The 20,414-nt window shown below is 48.8% G+C and overlaps 5 protein-coding genes across 5 annotated transcripts; 4 read left to right on the top strand and 1 right to left on the bottom strand.

Moving 5' to 3' along the window:
• Positions 1-88: 88 nt before the first annotated feature.
• CTRU02_213816 (berberine-like protein) lies at positions 89-1,612 on the bottom strand (the record flags this gene model as incomplete). Its single annotated transcript, XM_036731074.1, has 1 exon — positions 89-1,612. The coding sequence occupies one exon, from the start codon at positions 1,610-1,612 to the stop codon at positions 89-91; it is 1,524 nt and encodes a 507-aa protein (XP_036577159.1).
• Positions 1,613-2,884: 1,272 nt separating this feature from the next.
• CTRU02_213817 (YkgB) lies at positions 2,885-4,621 on the top strand (the record flags this gene model as incomplete). Its single annotated transcript, XM_036731075.1, has 3 exons — positions 2,885-3,276; positions 3,524-3,998; positions 4,280-4,621. 3 exons carry the CDS (start codon positions 2,885-2,887, stop codon positions 4,619-4,621), a joined length of 1,209 nt encoding a protein of 402 aa, XP_036577160.1.
• Positions 4,622-8,019: 3,398 nt separating this feature from the next.
• On the top strand, positions 8,020-8,878 carry CTRU02_213818 (uncharacterized protein; the record flags this gene model as incomplete). The annotated part of the gene is made up of 2 exons (XM_036731076.1): positions 8,020-8,496; positions 8,573-8,878. 2 exons carry the CDS (start codon positions 8,020-8,022, stop codon positions 8,876-8,878), a joined length of 783 nt encoding a protein of 260 aa, XP_036577161.1.
• Positions 8,879-13,203: 4,325 nt separating this feature from the next.
• Positions 13,204-13,860, top strand: CTRU02_213819 (uncharacterized protein; the record flags this gene model as incomplete). Its single annotated transcript, XM_036731077.2, has 1 exon — positions 13,204-13,860. The coding sequence occupies one exon, from the start codon at positions 13,204-13,206 to the stop codon at positions 13,858-13,860; it is 657 nt and encodes a 218-aa protein (XP_036577162.2).
• A 4,663-nt stretch (positions 13,861-18,523) lies between these two features.
• On the top strand, positions 18,524-20,386 carry CTRU02_213820 (sugar transporter; the record flags this gene model as incomplete). Its single annotated transcript, XM_036731079.1, has 3 exons — positions 18,524-19,043; positions 19,105-20,125; positions 20,182-20,386. The coding sequence occupies 3 exons, from the start codon at positions 18,524-18,526 to the stop codon at positions 20,384-20,386; spliced, it is 1,746 nt and encodes a 581-aa protein (XP_036577164.1).
• Between the last annotated feature and the right edge of the window lie 28 nt (positions 20,387-20,414).

The raw sequence follows: 20,414 nt of genomic DNA on the forward strand, positions 1-20,414 counted from the left end.
ACTCTATACAACGATGTGATTCCAGCTTTCACATTTTTGAAATTTTCTGAAGCGCATCGTCACCCCCGTTCCGTAACATCACGTTCGCTCAAGGAAGGGGAATGGCCTGCTTGTGGTTGATGAAGAGACCCTCGGGGTCAACGGCGGCCTTGATCTTCTTAAGGCGATCAAAGTTGGCACCGTAGAGACGGGCGCTCCACTCAGCCTCCTCAAGTTCGGTATCGGCATAGTTGACGAAACCACGGAGGGTGGAACCACCGGCAACGAGAGCATCCTCGAAGGGCTTGATGAGGCTCTTCATGTAAGCTGGGCCATCGGCGGGGTAGTTGCTGGCATCGACAGAGTTGGCCTCCCAGCGGATAAGCCACAGGTTCTTGCCGTGGGCGTAGCTGGTATCGGCATCAGAGATATCACGGGAAACACCACCCCAAAGGTCGAGGAAACCGGACTTGCGGAGGTCAGTGCGGTTGAAGGCCAGAGTGGTGCTCTCGAAGAGGGTCTTGGCCTGCTCAAGGGTCAAGGGGTGATCGGTGGTGGTAGTCAAAGCCTGAGTGTAGAAAGCGCGGCCGCCGAGAGTGCCACCCTCAGGCTGGTTCATACCGGCGCCGGCGACAGCAACCTCCATGTCCCAGAAGGGGAGCTCAGTCTTGGCAAGGACGGTAGCATTGGGGGCAACTTCGTTAAGAGATGAGACAAGAGGAGCGATGACCTTGTCAAACTCAGCCGGGTTGCCGTAGAAGTAACCGGTAGCAGAGTAAGGAGGAGCACTCAGACTCCAGCGGAGAGCAAGCTCGTCAGGGCAGCTCTTGCTCAGGGCGTAGTCCTGGACGGCAATAAGCGCCTTAGCGCCAGTCTCAGCGTCCAGTCGGCCAAGGTTGAGGGTGAAGTTGACAGCCTTCTCGAAGAGGGGCTTGTGGGTGTTGGTGGTGACAGAGAGAAGGATACCGTAGGAGGCAGCAGCACCCTGAGCCGCCCAGAAGAGGTCGGAGCCCTTGCCGGCGTTGACGATGGTGCCGTTGTACAGCATGAACTCAACGGACTCGAGGTTGTCCATAGGGGTGCCGAGGTGACGGGAGGTAGAACCGAAGCCGCCGCCAATGCTAGAGCCCGCAAGACCGACGTGAGCACCGCGGACATGGGGGAAATGACGACCGGCAGTGTCCCAAAGGTGCTTCAGGACGGGGCCGACGTGAGAGCCACCACCGTAGGTGATGCGCTGGGTAGCGTCATCGTAGGAAACGGAGTTGAAGGCAGCCATGCTAATGACAAGACTGCCCGGGTCGCCGAAGCCGTAGGCCTGGAAGGAGTGACGAGCTCCCAGAGCCGTGGCCTTGGCAGAGGCATTGCGCGCGCAATCGAGAGAGAGAGCAATTTGGTCCTTGTTCTCAGGGAAAGAAATGGCGGCCGGGTCGACCTTGATGCGCTTCTGGAAGCCGGTAGTCTCATCAGCCCAGCTAGGGTCGGTGCTGATGACGTTGCGAACGCCGGCAGTGTTAAGGCAGGACTGCAGAGCAGTAGCCTTACCAGCGGCGTCCTGAGCACCAACAAGAGCGGGAGCTAGATAAAGAAAGGAAGCGACGACAAAGCGTCCAAAAGAGCGTGTAGAATCCATGGCTGCGAAAACTGAATACAACCCTGAGATAAGAAAACGAGTGTTAAGACTAGCTAGCAACGCGGAAGATCGAGCTGCGGCAGAGACACAGAGATGGTAGATTCAAGTGGACTTTATGACAACACTGGAAAAGTTCATCTTATATTTAACAGAGAATATTATGGACCAGGCCCATCAAGGAGCTCTTCGGACGGCCGAATTGCTTCGGTTGTCCCGGTTGCTTGGCCCCCCCATACTCAATACCAGCTAAAAATGTTAATTTGAGAGCGGTGTCTTTGTTACCGCCATGTGTCCTTCAGAGCGGGTACCCCGCGCCCCCATTGCGATGGCGCAACTGGCATGCCCGGAGTCAAGTACAGATTTAGATAATACTGCTTCAATCATAACAAGCAATCAACATGGTTCTTAACCTGGCTTGGCACTGTGCTGCTCAGCCTCTGACCTACTTAAAGTGCTAAACCTTGTCCGGTTGATCCGTTCTATGGAGCAGGCAGACCCCTGCTTAAGGTTCCGCCCCAAGAGCCGTTGGTTTGGATTCGGACTCCGTCCTCCTTTCCGTAAACTGCTGACAACCCCGGTTACCTGCCGTTTAAGGTTTTAATCATGGTAGCAGAAAAGAGACGCAAGGCATCGTGTAATTAGCAGAGGGCAGCAGAAACTGTGTCAGCCCGAGTGCGAACTAAGTATACTTACGCGTACCTCATTGTGTCATGAATCAAGATGATAGAAAAAGTCTTGGCTTGTGGTATACAAAGTCTTGGCTCATGCTATTGTTCACCAGTCAAGTAATGGATGGTCACAAACCCAGGGGCCCCTCTAATCTCCGTGATTACCGTCCTTTAGGATCGTCTATTGGGTTTAGCTAGTTATCATGGGCATTAGTAAGGGCCTCTGAGCATACACTATATTAACACGTTTTAAATCCTCTTTACAACTTGGAAATCTAGAAAAAGAGAGAGAGAGAGAGAAGAAGGAACTTGCGATCAGCAAACCACACCACTCTTTTTTGGACCCCCAAGGACAAAAGTCCTAAATTTCACTCTTTATCTATCTTGCGAATCACAGCGGTTTAGCAGCACACGCGCCATTTCGGTTTGTTTCGACCTGCCTGTTTGATTTGAATACCACAAAGTTCCCGCCCAATCAATTGCGGTATATCCATTCATTTCAGTCTTTTGAGCAAATTTCCTATCATTACTCTATCCCTCAAGGTAAGCGAAGGGTGTTGTCAGCTTACCAAATCGGCCACTAATCATCCGAAGTCCAGGAACCATGCGCGCTTCTCCCTTGAACCACATCTTGGCGGGATCGGCCCTCTGGGCTGCATCCTGCAACGCAGTCACCCTCTTCGCGGCCGACTCGGGCGGAAATGTCACGACCCTGTCGCTTACCGCATCCGGCGGCAATTACAGCTTTTCCGTCGCCAGCAAGACAGCAGATTGCGAAGTCAATCCTTCTTGGCTTACCCTCGACAGCGCCAACAGGGTCTTGTACTGCCTCGACCGGGGCTCCAACTCCAAGCCTAACGGATCTCTAAACTCCTTCTCTATCGGGGATGGAGGAGCGCTGACCCGTATTGCGCGCGTCTCGGCGCCCGGTAGCGGTGTTGCTGGTGAGATTGTCACCACGCCCTCTGGTGTTCGGGGCTATGTCTCTGCCTCATAGTAAGTACACTTTTTTTTTTCCTCAACTCCTTCTCCGAGTTTGGTCGTTTTCCGAGCCTACAATATGTGAACATGGGGCGACCATTTGCCCGTTTCTTGGGATCTTTGTCCTGAGGCGGGCCAATCGGCAACATGATTCACCCGTTACCCAGAATTGCAGACCCATCTGCGCATTTGAAACCTATCCACCTGCCCACAGAGGCTAGTATGGAAATATCAAGATCATCAAGCTCACCGTTCTCGGCAGCAACCGAAGCGCAGCGGCCGTCTTTGCTCTTGGCGACAAAGGTGCCCTCCCGGGTACTGGTCCGCTCCAGGAGTTCTTCCCGACCCTCGAAAAGCCTGGACCGGTAACGTCCCGCCAGGACACCAGCTACCTGCATCACGTTATCAATGATCCTACGGGCAAGTATGTCCTGCTCGCTGATTTGGGTGGCGACCGTGTCCGGGTCTACACCTACGATTCCAACACCGTTGCGCCGATCAAGGAAGTCGACGGCCTCATCACCGGCCCCGGAGTTGGCCCTCGCCACGGTGTCTTCCGCAAGGCGGCCAATGGCGATACCTTCTTCTACTTCAACGGAGAGCTCGACCAGAACATCTACTCGTACAAGGTCGAGTACAAGGAGACCGGCCTGGCCTTCACCAAGGTCTTCTCCATCCCTGCTGTCAACGCGGATCTCCCTGCCACCAAGGCCCCTACAAGCGAAATTGCCATTACCGTAAGTAGTTTTCCCTCCACTTTCCTTGAATCTTACCAGATATCCCTTCCGCCTTGTCGCTGCATGCCCGCAGATCAATTTCTGGGCCTTATTTTGATTGCCGTGCCGAATCCCCATAAACGGTTTTGAGTTTTTTTCATCAGGGGAAAAAGCGCACTGATCCCTTCTCCTTGTTCGCATTCTTTTTTTTTTTTTTTTTTTTTCCGGTTGTAGTTTACATCCGGCTTTGTAATTGGGCAAGGGACTTTGACTAACACGCGACTCGCTTGGCACAAATACAGCCTGACCAGAAGTTCCTCATCATCTCGAACCGCGATGTCTCTTTCCGCGACTCCCCTATCTTGGGTTCTGGACCGTCTGACACCTTGTCCACTTTCGCGATTAAGGAGGATGGAACCTTGGAGCTGGTCCAGCTGGCCCCGTCCGGCGGCTGGTCCCCGCGCCAGTTCGCCCTTAACAAGGCTGGTGACCTGCTCGCCGTTGGACACCAGAACAACCGCACCGTCGTCATCTGGAAGCGTGACCTTGCGTCTGGTAAGATCATCCCTGAGGCTGAAGGCGGCAAGGTCGGCCAGGTCCAGCTCACTGGTGCTGTTGTCACCACTATCTGGGACGAGGAATAGATGGGCACTATGGGTCAAGGTACACAGTTTAAGGGGCTCTATTTTGAGCACAATTGAATACCTAAAATCAAATTATAAGATGTTGCTCTGGACTGGGATTCTGCAATTATGCGCCTGACTCGAGGCCAGTTTTATCGGAATGATATTCAACAGTGCAGGTACCGCCAATCATGTGACGAAACTCGACCCGCAGATCCACTCGCATTGAGGGGATTCTGAGTCGCCGTTTTGTGTGTATGTCAGTCATCGCCAAAAGATTATAGTCCGTTCACTTGCGCATCTTTAGCATGGTATAGTCTCCGTAGGGCTTGTCACAACTTCTAAAGTCAATGAAAATCCCAATATCAGTCATGTCTTGTCGTACCTAGTTGAGAAGGACCCTACACTTGCCTATGTACCGCGTCAGCACCCTGCAGATGTGCCTTACCGTTCACAGTACACATACGTTACACTTAGTCTCCCCCGGCAGGCTAGCCTAAAACTCTAATATATTATATTACTCCGCGACAATGCATTACCCTGAAACATACAAATTGTATAGAGTTTTAATTCAAAGCGTTTGCTTAGCTACATGGCATAGTTCCTGTTAACTTAACCTAGAAAAAGGTGATGAGCGTAGACTGTCAATCACCACCATAGGTATCTCATCATCCCTCAAATCGAAACAGGTACAAAATGGGGATGAACATATCAATTCGGGTGTTTGGGCCCTAGTAAAGATGGGAAGGGTTTTGATTGAGTGCGAACAGATTGTCCGTGTCTTGGCTGGCAGTACATCGTAGATACCTTACTTTCCGATGCCACTCGTTCAATATCAGAAACGTAGCTTATGCCAGGGTTGTAGATGATGCTGACGCGCCATAGTCTATCTTGGAGAGTTTTCAGCGCCTATGGCGGGTTAATTTAGAGAGTCATCGCTTGTTGCAGCATCACATGTCATCATAACCACGAACTAAAAAATCAGGTACGCATCGCACCTGAATCGATGCTTACAAGCTGGCTTCGATGTCGATCGCACCTTCCTCCTTTTTATCAATCTGCGGTTGGCTAATGCCAAGTCAGTACTGACTCTATTACTAGGTGTGACTCTTCCAGTTATATTCCTCTTTGTAGGCGATGAAGTTGTGATTCGGATCGTATTCTACGTTAGTCTGGGAAGTACAGCATGTTTAACACCGTGAGTTACTCTAATACGTGCTTCATTGACGCTTTGACATATCAGTTGGCAACCGCTGCTAGGACAGGGAATAGACCTAAGTTCTCATTACTGCCTGCGACTCTCGGCGGTGTTCTTTTCTGGGACCAGGAATTTCCTGATCGCTGTCGCTAGCATCCTCTCGGGCCGTCTACCCTGGCTAGCGGGCGTTTGCTTACACCTCACGAACGAAAAGGCAGGCCCCTGAACGATCGCCCCCTTGATGGGTGATCCGATATGGATCGACAAGTTGATCTCCGTGGACAATGCCAGCTTTTGAGTCAGTATGGATGATTCCCTAATGTTGGCGCAACAAAGTCTCATCGGCTGTGACGAATAGAAGGGGGAAAAAAAGGTAGCAGCCTCGGACAGTGATGACGTAGAAATAACGGCCAAAGATGACGTTCATAGTTTGGCACTCGGACTAGACAGTCCGTAGATAAAAGAGAACAGTGAGATCACCATGGGGAAATCGAAGCCGGGTAAAGATGAGGTAGGACTACATGGGGTCAGGGATGGAATTGACCGAGCTAATTTTCCATCGCAGCGGCCACTGGTTTGCACAACACATGGGACACCCTAGCTAGGAAGACTCATAATAGGTAGGGATAATAGCACCAAAGTGATGCTGATGTGAAGTTTGAGCTTGAAATTAGCTATCTATGGAGCTTGTGAATGGTTGCTCATACTTTCCCCGAAAGCTTACTCTGTGCGACTCATGCGAAGAAGCGATACCCTTATCGAACTAAGGGTTCAGCGAGCTCCTACGGCGTTGGAAACGGTTTAGGACAAATCTTGAGGCATCATCAATCCTTCCCATCAGCCAGTGCAGAAGCAGGTTCAGAAATGCGTAAACTTTTAAGTAAACTTTTTGATCTTCAAAACTGCCTGGTTTTTTGTCGAGCTTGAGATCAATTTCGGCGGCAGCCGTAGGGGTGTAGGGAGCGACGAGGACGTCAATATGCTCTACATCAATGTTGTCACAGTGATTCAGCTTGAGTAGATATCAGAGTAGTGGGAAACACAGGTATTTGTATTGCCGTCTCCAGAAGGGCACTTAGAGAAGGGTAGCCAGGATTTCTCATTTAATACACAGAGAAACAGCTCAAGACAAATCGAGAGTTTTCCTCTCTCAAAGTCAATATGGGTAGCACTGCAAACACTGCGCTTTTAAACATCAACCACCTGTTTCTGGGAATGAGAATAAGCTGTTAATACTTGCTGGCAATGGAAAATTGCAAATAAGAGTCAGAAAGTTTAGGTTGGATCGTTTTGCAATACCTATCTACGTGCTTGGATGTTGAAAGTGGTATTCCAATGTGGCCTAGGAACGACGTAAAATAGGATGAACCGTCAGTAAGCTGGTCCATCGTCGCGGTTATAGTGGATTCCAGAATGTCTGGCTATGTCGTTCCCCTTCATAATCGTAAGACGTTCAGTCCGGGCGCATATATTGTGACATCTCTTGTATGGCAATCTTTGTTGTCGAGAAGCTACCTACAATAGAAATCTAAGCATTTTAAACATGTAATGTATTGTAATTCAAAGAAGGCGTGAATGTCTAGGCGTCTCCTAATGCCCATGCCTGGAAGCGATCGCGACGCGGAGGCGATGAGCTAAACGGCGGTGATCTATTAGGAGTACGATCTACGCATTGTCAGAGCACGGCTTCTGGTTTTGCTTATTTTTGGATACACTTGAGGGGAAATCTTGCCGAAAACAAAATACAATCTGGCGATTTTTTTTTCATGTTGTGTACCTAAGAATTACAGCTCACTATTATTAGTCTCAGTCGACAAATCTGGTATTATTGCCAAAAGCGATACGGAATTAGGCAACGATTGGTTGGTCTGTAATCCTTCACCCTACGGGCCGGCCCAGAATTAACTCGCCAAGTAAGGATTTGGCACAGCAGTAGGGGCTGTGAATATGCAGGCCATAGTTTTGGTTGCATTCGCAGCAAAACCAATTTGAACCGTTCGTAACTGCCTGGGTTAACAAGATATCGAGGAATAGGGTCCCTGCCAACAGTTTGTTGCTTATGGACTCAATGTGGCTGCCTATCAACCGTCGTCGGCTTGTAGCAGTGCCGATACATTATAAAAGGACCATGAAACCATTGGAATTAGAGACAAAAAATAAAAGCCCAAGTAACAAATCATCAACTTGAACAATTCAGCTTCTGCACCTCACCTAGATAACCATGATGTTCATTTGCCTCAACCTAGCGGCACTCTTCGCGCTCGCCTCTCCAGCTCTCGCAGCTCCAGCCATCACCGCCCCTTCAACCTTATCCATTCCCGTCAAAGATCTTGTCAGCAACGACCTCGCCAATCATGAGGCCCATCCTCTTTTCGATTTGTATACCCGCTGGCTTGAAACGGACATCCACGGCTCTGTCTTTCGGCGCGACCTCAACGGCACTCTGGCTCAACACCCAACCTTGGTGAGCATTGAATGCCGTGAAGACCTCGATACATGCCTCCTCGCCAGTCGCATGGCCATTCCCTCTGGGCTTACACCAGCGATGGTAGAGTCAAACTTCGGGAAACGCGGATTTCTCTGGGATATCGGGAAACTCAAGACCGAGGTCACTTACAAAACATACCACTGGCTCGAGAACGACGAGGGAGAAGAGGTGTGGTCTGGTTATCAACACGATATTACTTGGGACTGGAGTGTAAGTGAACATGCGATATGATGGAATGAGTGAATTTTTCCAAAAAAAAGACCACACACTAACATGTATCGAACAGTGCCAAAGCGTGTTGTATGTTGCTGCCGGCATGAGCTTAGCGAATCACGGTATGCAACTTGGACAAATCAGTCCTGGTGTATCTGCGCACGCCTGGGTCGATGCGGTCATTTTATACAAGCCTGAGAAGCCCCGACACATCGTCCATCTGGCAGCTTCCTTCAGCTGCGGGCTATTCAGCAACAAGTGCTGCGAAGCGTACTGGGACACATGGTACAGAATTGGCGGTAAGGAGTCGGTGCCTGCAGGCGAGACGACATTTTCTTGTAACGCGGGCAAGCAGGTAGACAAGTGCGACCAGAATTAGGTTTCTTAGAGTCATTTGTAACACAAGCCCTTGTTAAATACTTTCTTTACTAGCTACATTCATTCCAATCCGTACAGCCAAAATGGGAAAAGGAAGTTATGACTTGAGCTTGATAAAATTTCATGATACCTCAATGAAAGATTTGAAGTCAAACTCGTCTTTTCGTTTATAAGATAGTTTTGGCTTTCTAGGTCGGCCTAATGCTCACTCTCTAAAACGCACGTTATTTTCATGTCACGTTGGCTATTTTAGTGAGACTGATAATCGGCCAGCCATCCCTAAACGAAGAATGGGGCTGCACGATTGCCGTACAAATCTCGACTTGGTGTTTCATGGGCTCATGGGAGCTAGCATATAAAAAAGCACTTATGAACGTAAAATCAGCAATGAATAACTATTGGCCGCTACGTTCTCATTGTCGCTTCCATGGACACTGTAATCTTTGTTATTGAAGTATTGCCAACTCAACTTGGTCTTCCTTAAGTTCCTTGGACGAACCGTTTTGGGGAGTGGCTCTTTCAGTGGATTGACATCTCATTTAATACGAAAATTGACTGCTAGAAAGATATGATAGCCGTTTCTACCGTACAAGTATCTCCCGGCTGCCCTTACCCCAAAGTAGCATACCAGCTCTGCACTCTGGATGAAGCAGAAACGAGGTACCAATATGGGATTTTCCACCTGTTCTCAATGATTCTTCGGCATCGAGCGATGTAGCACTCATTAAATTTTGATAGGATGGAAGCGGGAGCCACTAGAAAATTTTCTGTCCTTTGTCGGAACAGCCACGAACACATGGTTCGGAAGCTACGTTAGTGTCTTAAGGTTCTTTTGACATCCATGAACGCATCTAGTAATATTCCCAAGGCTTTGTGCGCAAAAATAGAAGATGGTGGGACGAATTCGCAGAATTGTGATCGCTTATTCTCTATTGCCCCATTCGTCTGTCTTCAACATGGTCTAATCCGGAGATCTAGCGAAAGAGGTTCCTCATAGCTTCAACGACTATCTCCATAGCCGTTATCATTCTTCTCATATGAATTAGCAAGCGAATAACATACAGAGCTGCTCTCCTTGCTGATGACATATGAGTAAGTTTTTCACTTTCGTGCTTGCGAATGGCAACAGCTTTTGTTGAACTTTCTTTAAGACAGTTGTGGTAATACTCAATTTTATCGTCGCATACACGTGCTCTAAACCATACCACATTTAATATGTCAAAAGTGTTGTGGTCGACTCTCAGAGAACCACCTATTGTTGAAATGTCGCAGGAAACCATTCATTGTCGGCATCATCTGTGGACACGATACGACCCAGTGAAGAGGCAAGGTTGCTGTAGCAGGCTTGCATTTTCCTCGACGTGGTGCGTAAGAAGGAAGGAAAATCTAGCCACGCAGGTGGGTGTTGATTTCACCAAACCCGTTCTTATATTCTTGTAGTTTCGCTTCTATTGGTATGGTTTTAAAGTCAACTTAGCGGCCATAGCCCTTATTTAGCCTGCAGCTGCAGGAACGGCTTCATTATCAACCCCTGCACTATGCAGCCGTAAACTACCCTCTGACTTTTCCAGAATTACCTTGACAGGTCTCATAGCTTCCAACGTTCTTCTTTCTGAGTTCACTCGTTTTTCTCTTTTCTTTTTTAATCATACTCGCTCAACAAATTTTGGTCAACGAGCGGGCCGTGAAGCAAAGGAATCTAAACCGGAATTCACCCAGGGGTATCCACTGGTGCGCACCCGAAACTTTGCGTAGCGAGTCGTCTCTTCATGCGAGAGTTAGACTGGTAGAGCCAGCCTTATGCTATCTGTCGTGACTCGTAGGCTGTCTCCTGTCGAGCTTGATATATCTCCAGTTGGACCACGTCTCGCTCGATACCTGAAAAGTTAGCGGTAGGTATTTTGGACTTTTTCGGCATTTTTGGCGCTGCGCCTGTTTTGCGTGAGGTGGCTGTGTCAGACGCCATCTTCATGTCGTTCGTCGCGGATGGAGCTGGAAAACCTAGGAGAGGGCGGGGAGAGGACGGCCCAGATCGTCCGATTCCAACGAGATTTTTTCGTGTCGATTACCCTTTCCGTCGCTCAGGCTGTTTATTTATTTGGCGTATTTTGCCCATGAATCGAGCCACACTAGTTCAAAGCCAGCAGATAATGTCTTAGATGCCGAAGAAAGTCATGATGCCACCACATCACATCACCCTTGCTCATCTTCTATTTCTCTTTCTGGCTCGAAAAGTTTTGTTTACATTTAGAAAAGAATTCAAGGTTTAGAAAAGTTATCTTGTAATGCCACAGAACCAGGTACAATTCTGATATCCTGTGGATTCTGACGAGTTCATGTAATCAACATTTGGGTACCAACTTGTCCATGCGGCACGAACATGGCTGAATGAAGTGCGCTTCCCCCCTTCCCAGTAAGGGAGTTGGTGCTACTGACCCACCCCCAATGATCCTGGCAGCTGTCACTAGCCTTTACACTAGCCATGCCGTTTGCATAGAAACATGACAAACCTAAATGGTTTAAGACTTCAGCCCAAAACAACTGACTCAGAATGACCATCGGACTGGTCTAAAAGCCACCAGCATGGACGGCTCGGGCAGCTAGGGTGCCGACATAGGAGCATCGCGTTCCTAGGACGTAAAATGGCACGTAAATGCGCGAGCTTGCGCCGCTATCAGAGTACTAGGCTTTCTGCGATCCTTTTGCGTCCTTTCTGGTGAATTACCCTTTCGCGGTGGCCTCCAAGCTCCTGTCGAGGCTTTAGAACGACCCATGTGTGTGATCCCTGTCATGTTTGGCTTTAACCTCCGTTCGCGAATCAAGCCACTGCTGATCTTCAGTCCACACCCCCAAGAGCACCTTCAATGCCGTGCAGCTACACATTATCTCTTTTTGACCGTCATTTAAGGTTCCGCCGGCCCCCGCGTGGCCGTAGATCCTAGTCGGCCCTACAATTAGAGAGTGGTCCCTCCCGCGACGGAATTTGTGCCATCGATAAGGCCAAGAGTTTCTGCCTGTCTTCAGTTCTCTTTTCTTAGCTTGTGCCTTCCCTGTCTCCGCTGTCTGCTGCTATGTTACCAGCATAGCCTGGTAAGTGGCAGCGAGACTGACAACTCACATCTTTCGCGGCATGATAGATGTTGACATTGATCCCAGTGGGCTCGCCGCGTTATTGCAGTAGCTGTCTTTTTTCTGTGTCTAACTTCACTTGCCGTCGCCCTGCGACTATACTCGAAGATATTCGTCACGCGGAGTGTGACGATTGACGACAAGTTATTGTTCTTGCTTCAGGCTGTTTTTACGACATTCCTTATTACAGAGATCTTAGGAGTCGTGCATGGTACGGGCCGTGATGCGACCGAGCTGTCGTCGGAGGACAGAAGAAAAGCTCTTCAGGTGCGTTAGTCGAATGCTTCGTCTTGAGTTGTGTTGCATTTGGCTGCGGATAGAACAGACCGAACTAGGAGGTATGCACTAGCTAATGGAAATAACAATCTAGTATTTCTTTTCCGGAGAACTTCTCTACGTTATCACGTCCATCCTGCTAAAGGTCTGCGTCGGCATCCTCCTTTTGCGCATCGCCATCGTCCCCACACATATCTGGATTCTGCGCGCTCTCTTGCTCTCGACCATTGTCTTCGGGACTATGTACCTGTTTCTCGTCGCTTTTCAGTGCAGACCGATACATACATTTTGGGACGAGGGGCCCCGCACGCCGGGGAAGTGCTTTGAAAGGAACATCGTCCTCGGCTCAACATACACCGCGACTACATTGAACTGCATAGCTGACTGGGCATTCGGGGTTTTGCCTCTGTTCATCATCTGGTCCCTAAATCTTCGTCGGAAGACAAAAATTCTGAGTACAGTTCTACTAGGGTTTGCTTCCATGTAGGTATTGATTTTGATTGGTGTGATACGCAATACTCGAACACGCATTGCACTTTACAAGCATCGCAGGACTTGTACTAACTTAACTTTGTAGAGCAAGTATAGCTACGATTATTCGAGCGATAACTGTACCGTCTGTCTTGAGTGAGAAGAACTTTCTTCGTACGTCCACTCACTCTGTGCCAAAAACTAGGTGGAACCGGGAAGATTGGCAATCACCGTTGATAAAAATATGCTGACGCTTCTCCTCGAGTAGGCGACACCACCGGCTTTGCGATTTGGTCTACTGTCGAACCTGGGATAGGTATCACTGCAGCTTGCGCGCCGGGGATTACTCCTCTTGTGAGGCGCCTATATGGGAAGCGACGTCAAAGGGGACATAGTATAGGAATTTGGAAGACCAGGCAATTGCCAACAATCACTATTACGGATACCACGATGTCGAAGAGACACTTCAGGGGCTCCCTGTCTCGAAATGAGCCAACTCCGTCCAAGGAGATGCCACGACTTCGTTTCGACGACTTTACGTATGAATCACGAATTTCTGGGCCGAATACACCGCCCACACGACCAGCACCGCCCAGAAATAGGGCATCATGGGCCTTTTCGCTGCGGTCCAGCTCAGGGTCCTCATCATCCTCTGCGGCAGGCTCTGAATCTTCCAAAAGCTTAAATTCGGCGAGCTCGGCTGTCTCGACAGGTGGAGCACTGAGAGAGCCACCAATATCAGGTATCATGAAAACAATGGAGTTCGAACTATCTTACGAGGAACGTGCATGGCCAACGCACGGTGGAATGAAGTATGGCAACGATTTTTCGACATTCCGGCCAGATGCGATTGAAGGCATGAGGAGACTATTAGGAGATGACTTGCCGCACCTACCCGATGGTGAACATCCATCATTGTCACTGAACCTTGATGTCGATGCTTGGTTTCCTCCATCAACAACGAGACACTCAGCGCCTCCCGAGGCGAATTGGAAATGGCCCGAAAATAATGGCGAAAAAAAGAACTCAGAGGACGAGGAGGAATTATACCCTGCAGGAATGGGAAGTCAAGGTCCAACAGGAAACGGACAAGTTGGCGATTCATAGAAATGAGATTAATTGAAGGGACCGTGTTGCGTCGACACGGAACGGGGTACGAAAGTATACGCAGTTTTCAGAGTTAAAAAAAGCAGAATAGACCTATTGGGTACCTAGTCAAGCGCACATTTCAATATGTACCGAAATGAAGCAACTTGCGCGCTAATATAAACGAGGTTGTATTTAAAATAGGTGTACAGTATGGTGCCAGATGAGAACGAAACGTCAGCGTTACGTGGTTGAGATGACAATAACCACGTTTGTCAATCATAACAGGCTCGCCTCTCCTAGTTTAGTTGCTAGGGCAAGTTTCGATCACGTTATTACGATAGTATAGTAAGACGCTTCGTAGTCGTTGTATATGTCCAAGTTTACGGCTACTACCAAACATTACCTTATCTAGATGAGTGCGTGCAGTCACTGACACATGCCTGTCTTGTCGATTGCAGGAGTATATTTCCCACAACTATATGTGAAAGTACCGAGTTACCTTTTAGACGATTTCAACTATTTGTTTCCCCGTAGTTAGTTTCGGCCAATTTTGATACATCACACAGCCAATACGGCTATAGATATTACCCCCAACGTGGCTTAACACCAACCCAAAATTATGCTGGACTCGTAGCCACACGCAACTTCTAGCTTCTGCAATGGCATCTTCATCCTGCATTGCATAGCAATCCAAATTTAAAACGACAGTTGAATCTAACCCTCTAAATGACCCAAGTAGCCATGTGTCGTATCCTTCTACACTAGACCCTTTGACAAGGTAACCTCGCACACGTAAACTTCCCCCAACAACTTCGCTCATCGGTAACGTTTCGGAGCGTGGTGTAAGTATGCAACCAAGAACTTCTATTTCCGCGTGATCTTGCTTGCCTTGCATCTCACGCAGCCGTACGGTGCTTGGATCTGAAACATCAATAACACGTGTGGGGAGCAAGCCTTGGTTCGACCGTGAACAGAGAGGATGCTGCTGGTCACAGGTTTTCATCCACTGTTGAACCTGAATGAAAGCATCGTCAGAACCCATGAATCGATCGTATTCCAGTGAATTGATATATTCCATAGTATCGTTGCCTAGATTTTGCGCCGGCATGATGAGTTTCAGCGTTTCTAAAGCAAACGAGAATTAGGACGCATAAAGCGTAACGTACCCTCTTGAGCAAAAACTTTGAACCTCAAAAAGTTTTCATCAAGCTTCCGAGCCCGACTGCCGACGCCCAACATTGCTCCATATACGAGAAGTTCATGAATGTCAAATTTCGAGTTTCTCCAGCCTGTAGGACGAGGAATAGCACGGACTTTAACTGCTGCCTCCAATGTATTATTGACGTCAAGAAATTCGGAAGTTGGCCACGAACCGGCAGTTTCGTCTCTCAAGGAATGCATAACCATATATAGAAATAAGGTACACATACGGCAAGCGGCTGACACTGCATTGTCGTGGAGCTGCCTTAATGGGATACTCCTATAGAAACCCTCGATAGAAACTGCCTCATGCAGGTTCTTTGATTCCGCCAAAATATCGTGGCACAAACCACAAAGATTTGGACGTTGGAGCGCCTTTCTTACCCACTGTTCGTGAGTGTCAGTGCAACAAATGTCGCCCAATGTCTCTTTGGAACAGGGCATTATTGCAACGATATTGGAAATATATTGCTGTCATGCATCACACGACTATTGACAAATCGAGTTCCGTGGCATTAAACAGGCGTGGTGTTAAAGGGTGAGGCCTATATAGGTTTGGGACAACCGAAACGCAGATGAATACTTTCAGACGATGTAGTATCAAAAAGAAAGAAGCTCAAGAAACATGCTCACGGATGGAGATGAAGACGGCAATATTCTGAGGATTAGGCAGAAGCTGAGCGTAAGGCTATCAAGCGAACGGTGGTTCGCCAACTACCTCACTCGTACTTGGCGGCTAGGAGAGCATGGAGTGCCCAAAACCGACCGCCTTAGTTTTAACCCCTGGAAATTAGCAGGCTTGCATTGTAGATGTAGGTAACGATGCACAGTCTGCACCGAAGAAGTTACGTCTCGGTTCTCGCATAAACGTTCAGCTGCAGATAAGCCTTCAATATGCTCAAATCCATCTCGAAGCTACGTAAATGTAACAAGAGGGAATAAACCTTATTTTTTTTTCACTTGGAAAGCTTTGTGAATGGAAATGAATTCAGCCAACATCGAAAGTACGTTTGTAAATATAACACGAGTGTTGAGTAGGTACTGTCACCATCTGGAGTAACCGGTCTGATTCATTTGATCCACAAAAGTGCGCAGCTCGAAAATGGGTCTCTCATGTGTTATAAGACAGAACCATAATACCATTGAGTGCTGCAAAAAAGTTCGAGAAAAAACTGCTTTACGTTTTCAAGCCAAAAACAAAGGGGAAAACAAAAACAAGTCCGGGCCGAGTGAACCACAACGGGTCATGTAACGGCCAAAAGTTATTCGATCTTACCTCGCACTAACCTGCAATTTTGATGATAAGTGGAATGGCCAAAATTTCTCAGGGTACTAGCACTTGATGATAGGTAAGTCAATGTGAAGCAGCAGCTTTCCATCCCAGAAAAAAGGCATGTCTTTGAACAAATTGAGGCTCGGTTTCTTCAAGGACAACAGCCAGTCCCGAGTGAAGATTATTGTAGGCTCTCGTGAAGCCAAAAATCTTGAATTTCTGAAAAATATATACTGACCAAACCGATTCCGTGCTTTGTCGTTTTCGGATTGAGGGGCGCTCAAAAACATTAAGATGGATAATCTGGGTCTATGGGACCACAGTTTTGTAAAAGCGCCCCATCGATCAATCGCTCGGCAGGGACGTGCGGGGGGTTATCCAGCCGCATGAGGGGGAAAAGACGGGACTTTTATGGACTCTATACAAGGACCAAAAGGCACACAAATTTTTAAATGATGTCAGTGAGGTCAGCTGGTCCGTTGGGATTGTCAGATGACATGTGTAGAAACTTGGTGTGGATAGTCAACGGTTCATGGGAAGAGTGACGTTTCAAGAACGAGTTGCTCGGCTTTGTAAAGTTATCCATCAACCCTGATCGTTTTCTGCAAGCATCGGCAATGCTACCCATTCCCAAGCAGCCTTAAGAGCGGTAGTTCGGCCAAGTAATTTATCAAAAATTTCCTAAACCCCACAAAACACCTAGGAACGGCCTTGCTTGCAAGTCGCAAGGGAAAAAATTTACTTGGAGAACAAAGAAAATAATAGAAGAAAGATATGAGCTTGATGAAACTAGTCACAGTCCATAAAACCGGTTCGTCTGTTGTATTTCGTAATGGGGCTTTGCCTGACCTGACGAAAATCGACGTTAGTGTACATGGAAGAGGATTTTCCCTGATTCGCCGCCAAGACACCAAGTGATCGGCTTGAGCTTAGTACAAGCCCCTGCCGCTTCTCGGAGTGCCAAGCCGGGCAAAAAAAATCTCTTTATTAACCAGCCAAGGACGCGGATTCACTTCCGGGCCGGGAACTGAAATAGCGGGGTGACCGCGGATTATCAAGGTGGTCTATCGATGGCTTTACGTCTCGTATGGATGCAAAGCTTTTATAGACACGTGGTTGCCGTGCCGAATACCACATTGTGAATAATAACGGGGACTTTTCTTGCCAGGGGTTAGCTGGAAAGGTTCTCTTGGGGAGCAAGAAGAAAAGAAGAAAAGAAAATATGCCATCATCAAGTCTAGCTTCTGTCCACCGAGGACTAGGAGAAACACAGCTCGACTTTTCAAGGCCATGTGCCCTTCTGAAATTTTCTCGTTCGACATTCCCCGACCATTTTCCCCAGAAAGAAGTTTTTCTATGGTCCAGCTCCTTTTTTTTCTCCACGCGGAGTCTCCGACCTCTTCCGCAACAACGCGAGGTTCACTCGGACAGTCGCCGAGTCTTGGGATCCAGAACATGGCGACCGTCCTAACGGGAGAATTTTCGCTCAAACCAAATCCCCCTTGGGCGGGTCTCGCACAAACACTATCCTATTCCATTGTGGAGTCGCGAGTCAGATGGAACCAACGTCGCGACCTGTTCTCCGTACTACGTAGACAGAACCTGCAGTTGTCGCCCCATCTTCTCTGCATCCTGGCATCAGGTCAACCTGGAGCCCCAAGGGCATTAGAGCTTAGGTGCCCGCAGAGTCGCCCACGCAACCCGCAACCCCCCAATCCCAAATCCCCAGGCCATCTGTGGGCGCGCGTCAACCAGTCCTGGGGTCCTCCACTGGAGAAGACGGCTTGAAAGTGCGGATGGCATCGCTGCTACTTCGGCCGTTCCTTCCAGTTGCTCCACCCCAAGAGCAGACAATTTTCGTAGATGACGATGTTGGTGTCAAGTTTAGATAAACAAGTATCAAAAGTCGGCGGAGAATCCACAATGGATCAATGCGGTCGACGGGTTAGTTGTTATTCCATGTTGTGCCCGTCGTGGCATGGTACGGTGGTGTCTGTCCTGGTGTGATCCGCAGAGTTGTTTATAAGCTATCCGTCGTCCCGATAGATGGTTACGCTCTAGACTTCCTTGGCAGCTGTCCTCTTATTCCGGACGATCTTATCAGAGCCGCAGTCACCTCGAAGCTTGGCATCTGTCTCTTTCAGTCCATGGTCTCTCCCTTCGGAAGCCACTTTAACAGAGAATAACGCGGCTGGGAAATATTACACAATGCACGGCGTAACACTCGCCCCGAAGATTTCGGGTAAACACAACCCCGACAGCCAGAATGAGGCTCATATCGAGAACCTCACGGGCGCTCTTCCAGGTTTGAAAGAGCAGGATGCTGTCGCCGTAGCTCAGGCTGGAGGCTGGGAGATTGACGCTCTCATCGACAGCATGGAGCGTGAGCTTGAGGCTGCTGGTGGAATGAAGAAGGGCATCTTTGACCTCGAGTTCACGAACACAAAATACTTCACATGGCTCATCGTTGCCTTCGCCTCTATGGGTGGTCTTCTGTCCGGCCTTGACCAGTCCCTGATTTCCGGTGCCAACCTTTTCCTGCCTGGTGATCTCGGCCTCACCACGAGACAAAACAGCTTGGTCAACTCTGCTATGCCCCTCGGTGCCGTCGGTGGTGCCATCATCCTCAGTCCCTGCAACGAGTACTTTGGAAGAAAAATGTCCATCATTATCTCTTGTGTTCTCTACACAATTGGTGGTGCCCTCTGCGCTGGTGCTATGAACTTTGGTAAGACGTCCTGCCCTGGTTGCGGTTCCTTTGCGACCAACATCAACTGACCCCTTTTCAGGTATGATTGTCTCTGCTCGTGTCATTCTTGGCATGGGAGTCGGTCTCGAGGGTGGTACAGTTCCCGTATATGTCGCAGAAACGGCCGAGCGCCGAATTCGTGGTAACGTCGTGTCGCTTTACCAGCTGAACATTGCGTTAGGCGAAGTTCTTGGCTACGCCGTTGCGGCCATCTTCCTCCATGTCCCTGGCAACTGGCGCTGGATCCTGGGCTCTTCTCTTCTCTTCTCCACAATCATGTTCATCGGCATGCTCTTCCTGCCCGAGTCGCCCAGATATCTGATGCACAAGGGCAAGACGCTCGAAGCTTACAAGGTCTGGAAGCGTATTCGCGGCACCACGACGCCCGAGGCGAAAGAGGAGTTCTTCGTCATGAAGGTATCTGTTGTGGACGAGAAGCAGGTTGTTGCTGAGGGAGCTAAGAACAAGCGCTTCCCCTGGATGGACTTCTTCACCGTCCCAAGAGCCCGCCGTGCCCTCATCTACGCCAACATTATGATTCTCCTCGGTCAACTCACAGGTGTCAACGCCATCATGTATTACATGAGTATCCTGATGCAGCAGATTGGCTTCAACGACGAGAAGGCCACTTACATGTCCCTCGTCGGTGGCGGTTCCCTGCTTATTGGCACTATTCCTGCATGCTTCTACATGGAAAAGTTCGGTCGCCGCTTCTGGGCCAACACCATGCTTCCCGGCTTCTTTGTCGGCCTCATCATCATCGGCGCCAGTTACCAGATTCCCACTACGACTAACACTACCGGTGCCGTCGCCTGCTACCTCGTCGGTCTTGCTCTTTACATGGGCTTCTTCGGCTGCTACGCCTGTCTCACTTGGGTTGTCCCCTCCGAAGTCTATCCCACATACCTCCGTTCTTATGGCATGACCACCTCTTCTGGTCTGCTATTCCTTTCTTCCTTCATCGTCACCTACAACTTCTCTGCTATGCAGGAAGCTATGACCCGCACCGGTCTTACGCTGGGCTTCTACGGTGGCATCGCCGTTCTGGGTTGGTTTTACCAGTATGTTCACACTCTGCCCCGATCACATATTGAAATCATAGCTAATTAAGGTCGAGATTACTCTTTATGCCCGAAACTAAGAACCTTTCTCTTGAAGAAATCGATTTGCTCTTCGAGAAGCCCACCCGGGAAATTGTTGCGGAGAATATGAAGAATACTGTTCAGAGTTTCGGCAACTTCTTTATGGGTCGCTGGGGAAGCAACGCCCCTGGCCCAGAACTCGAGATTGATGAGAAGAATGATAAGGATATCAAGGTTTAAAGATATAATAATATTAGTTCCATGCTGG

This window comes from Colletotrichum truncatum (genome assembly GCF_014235925.2).
Source record: "Colletotrichum truncatum strain CMES1059 chromosome Unknown Contig_0010, whole genome shotgun sequence".
In the NCBI taxonomy this organism is placed as follows: Eukaryota; Fungi; Ascomycota; class Sordariomycetes; order Glomerellales; family Glomerellaceae; genus Colletotrichum; species Colletotrichum truncatum.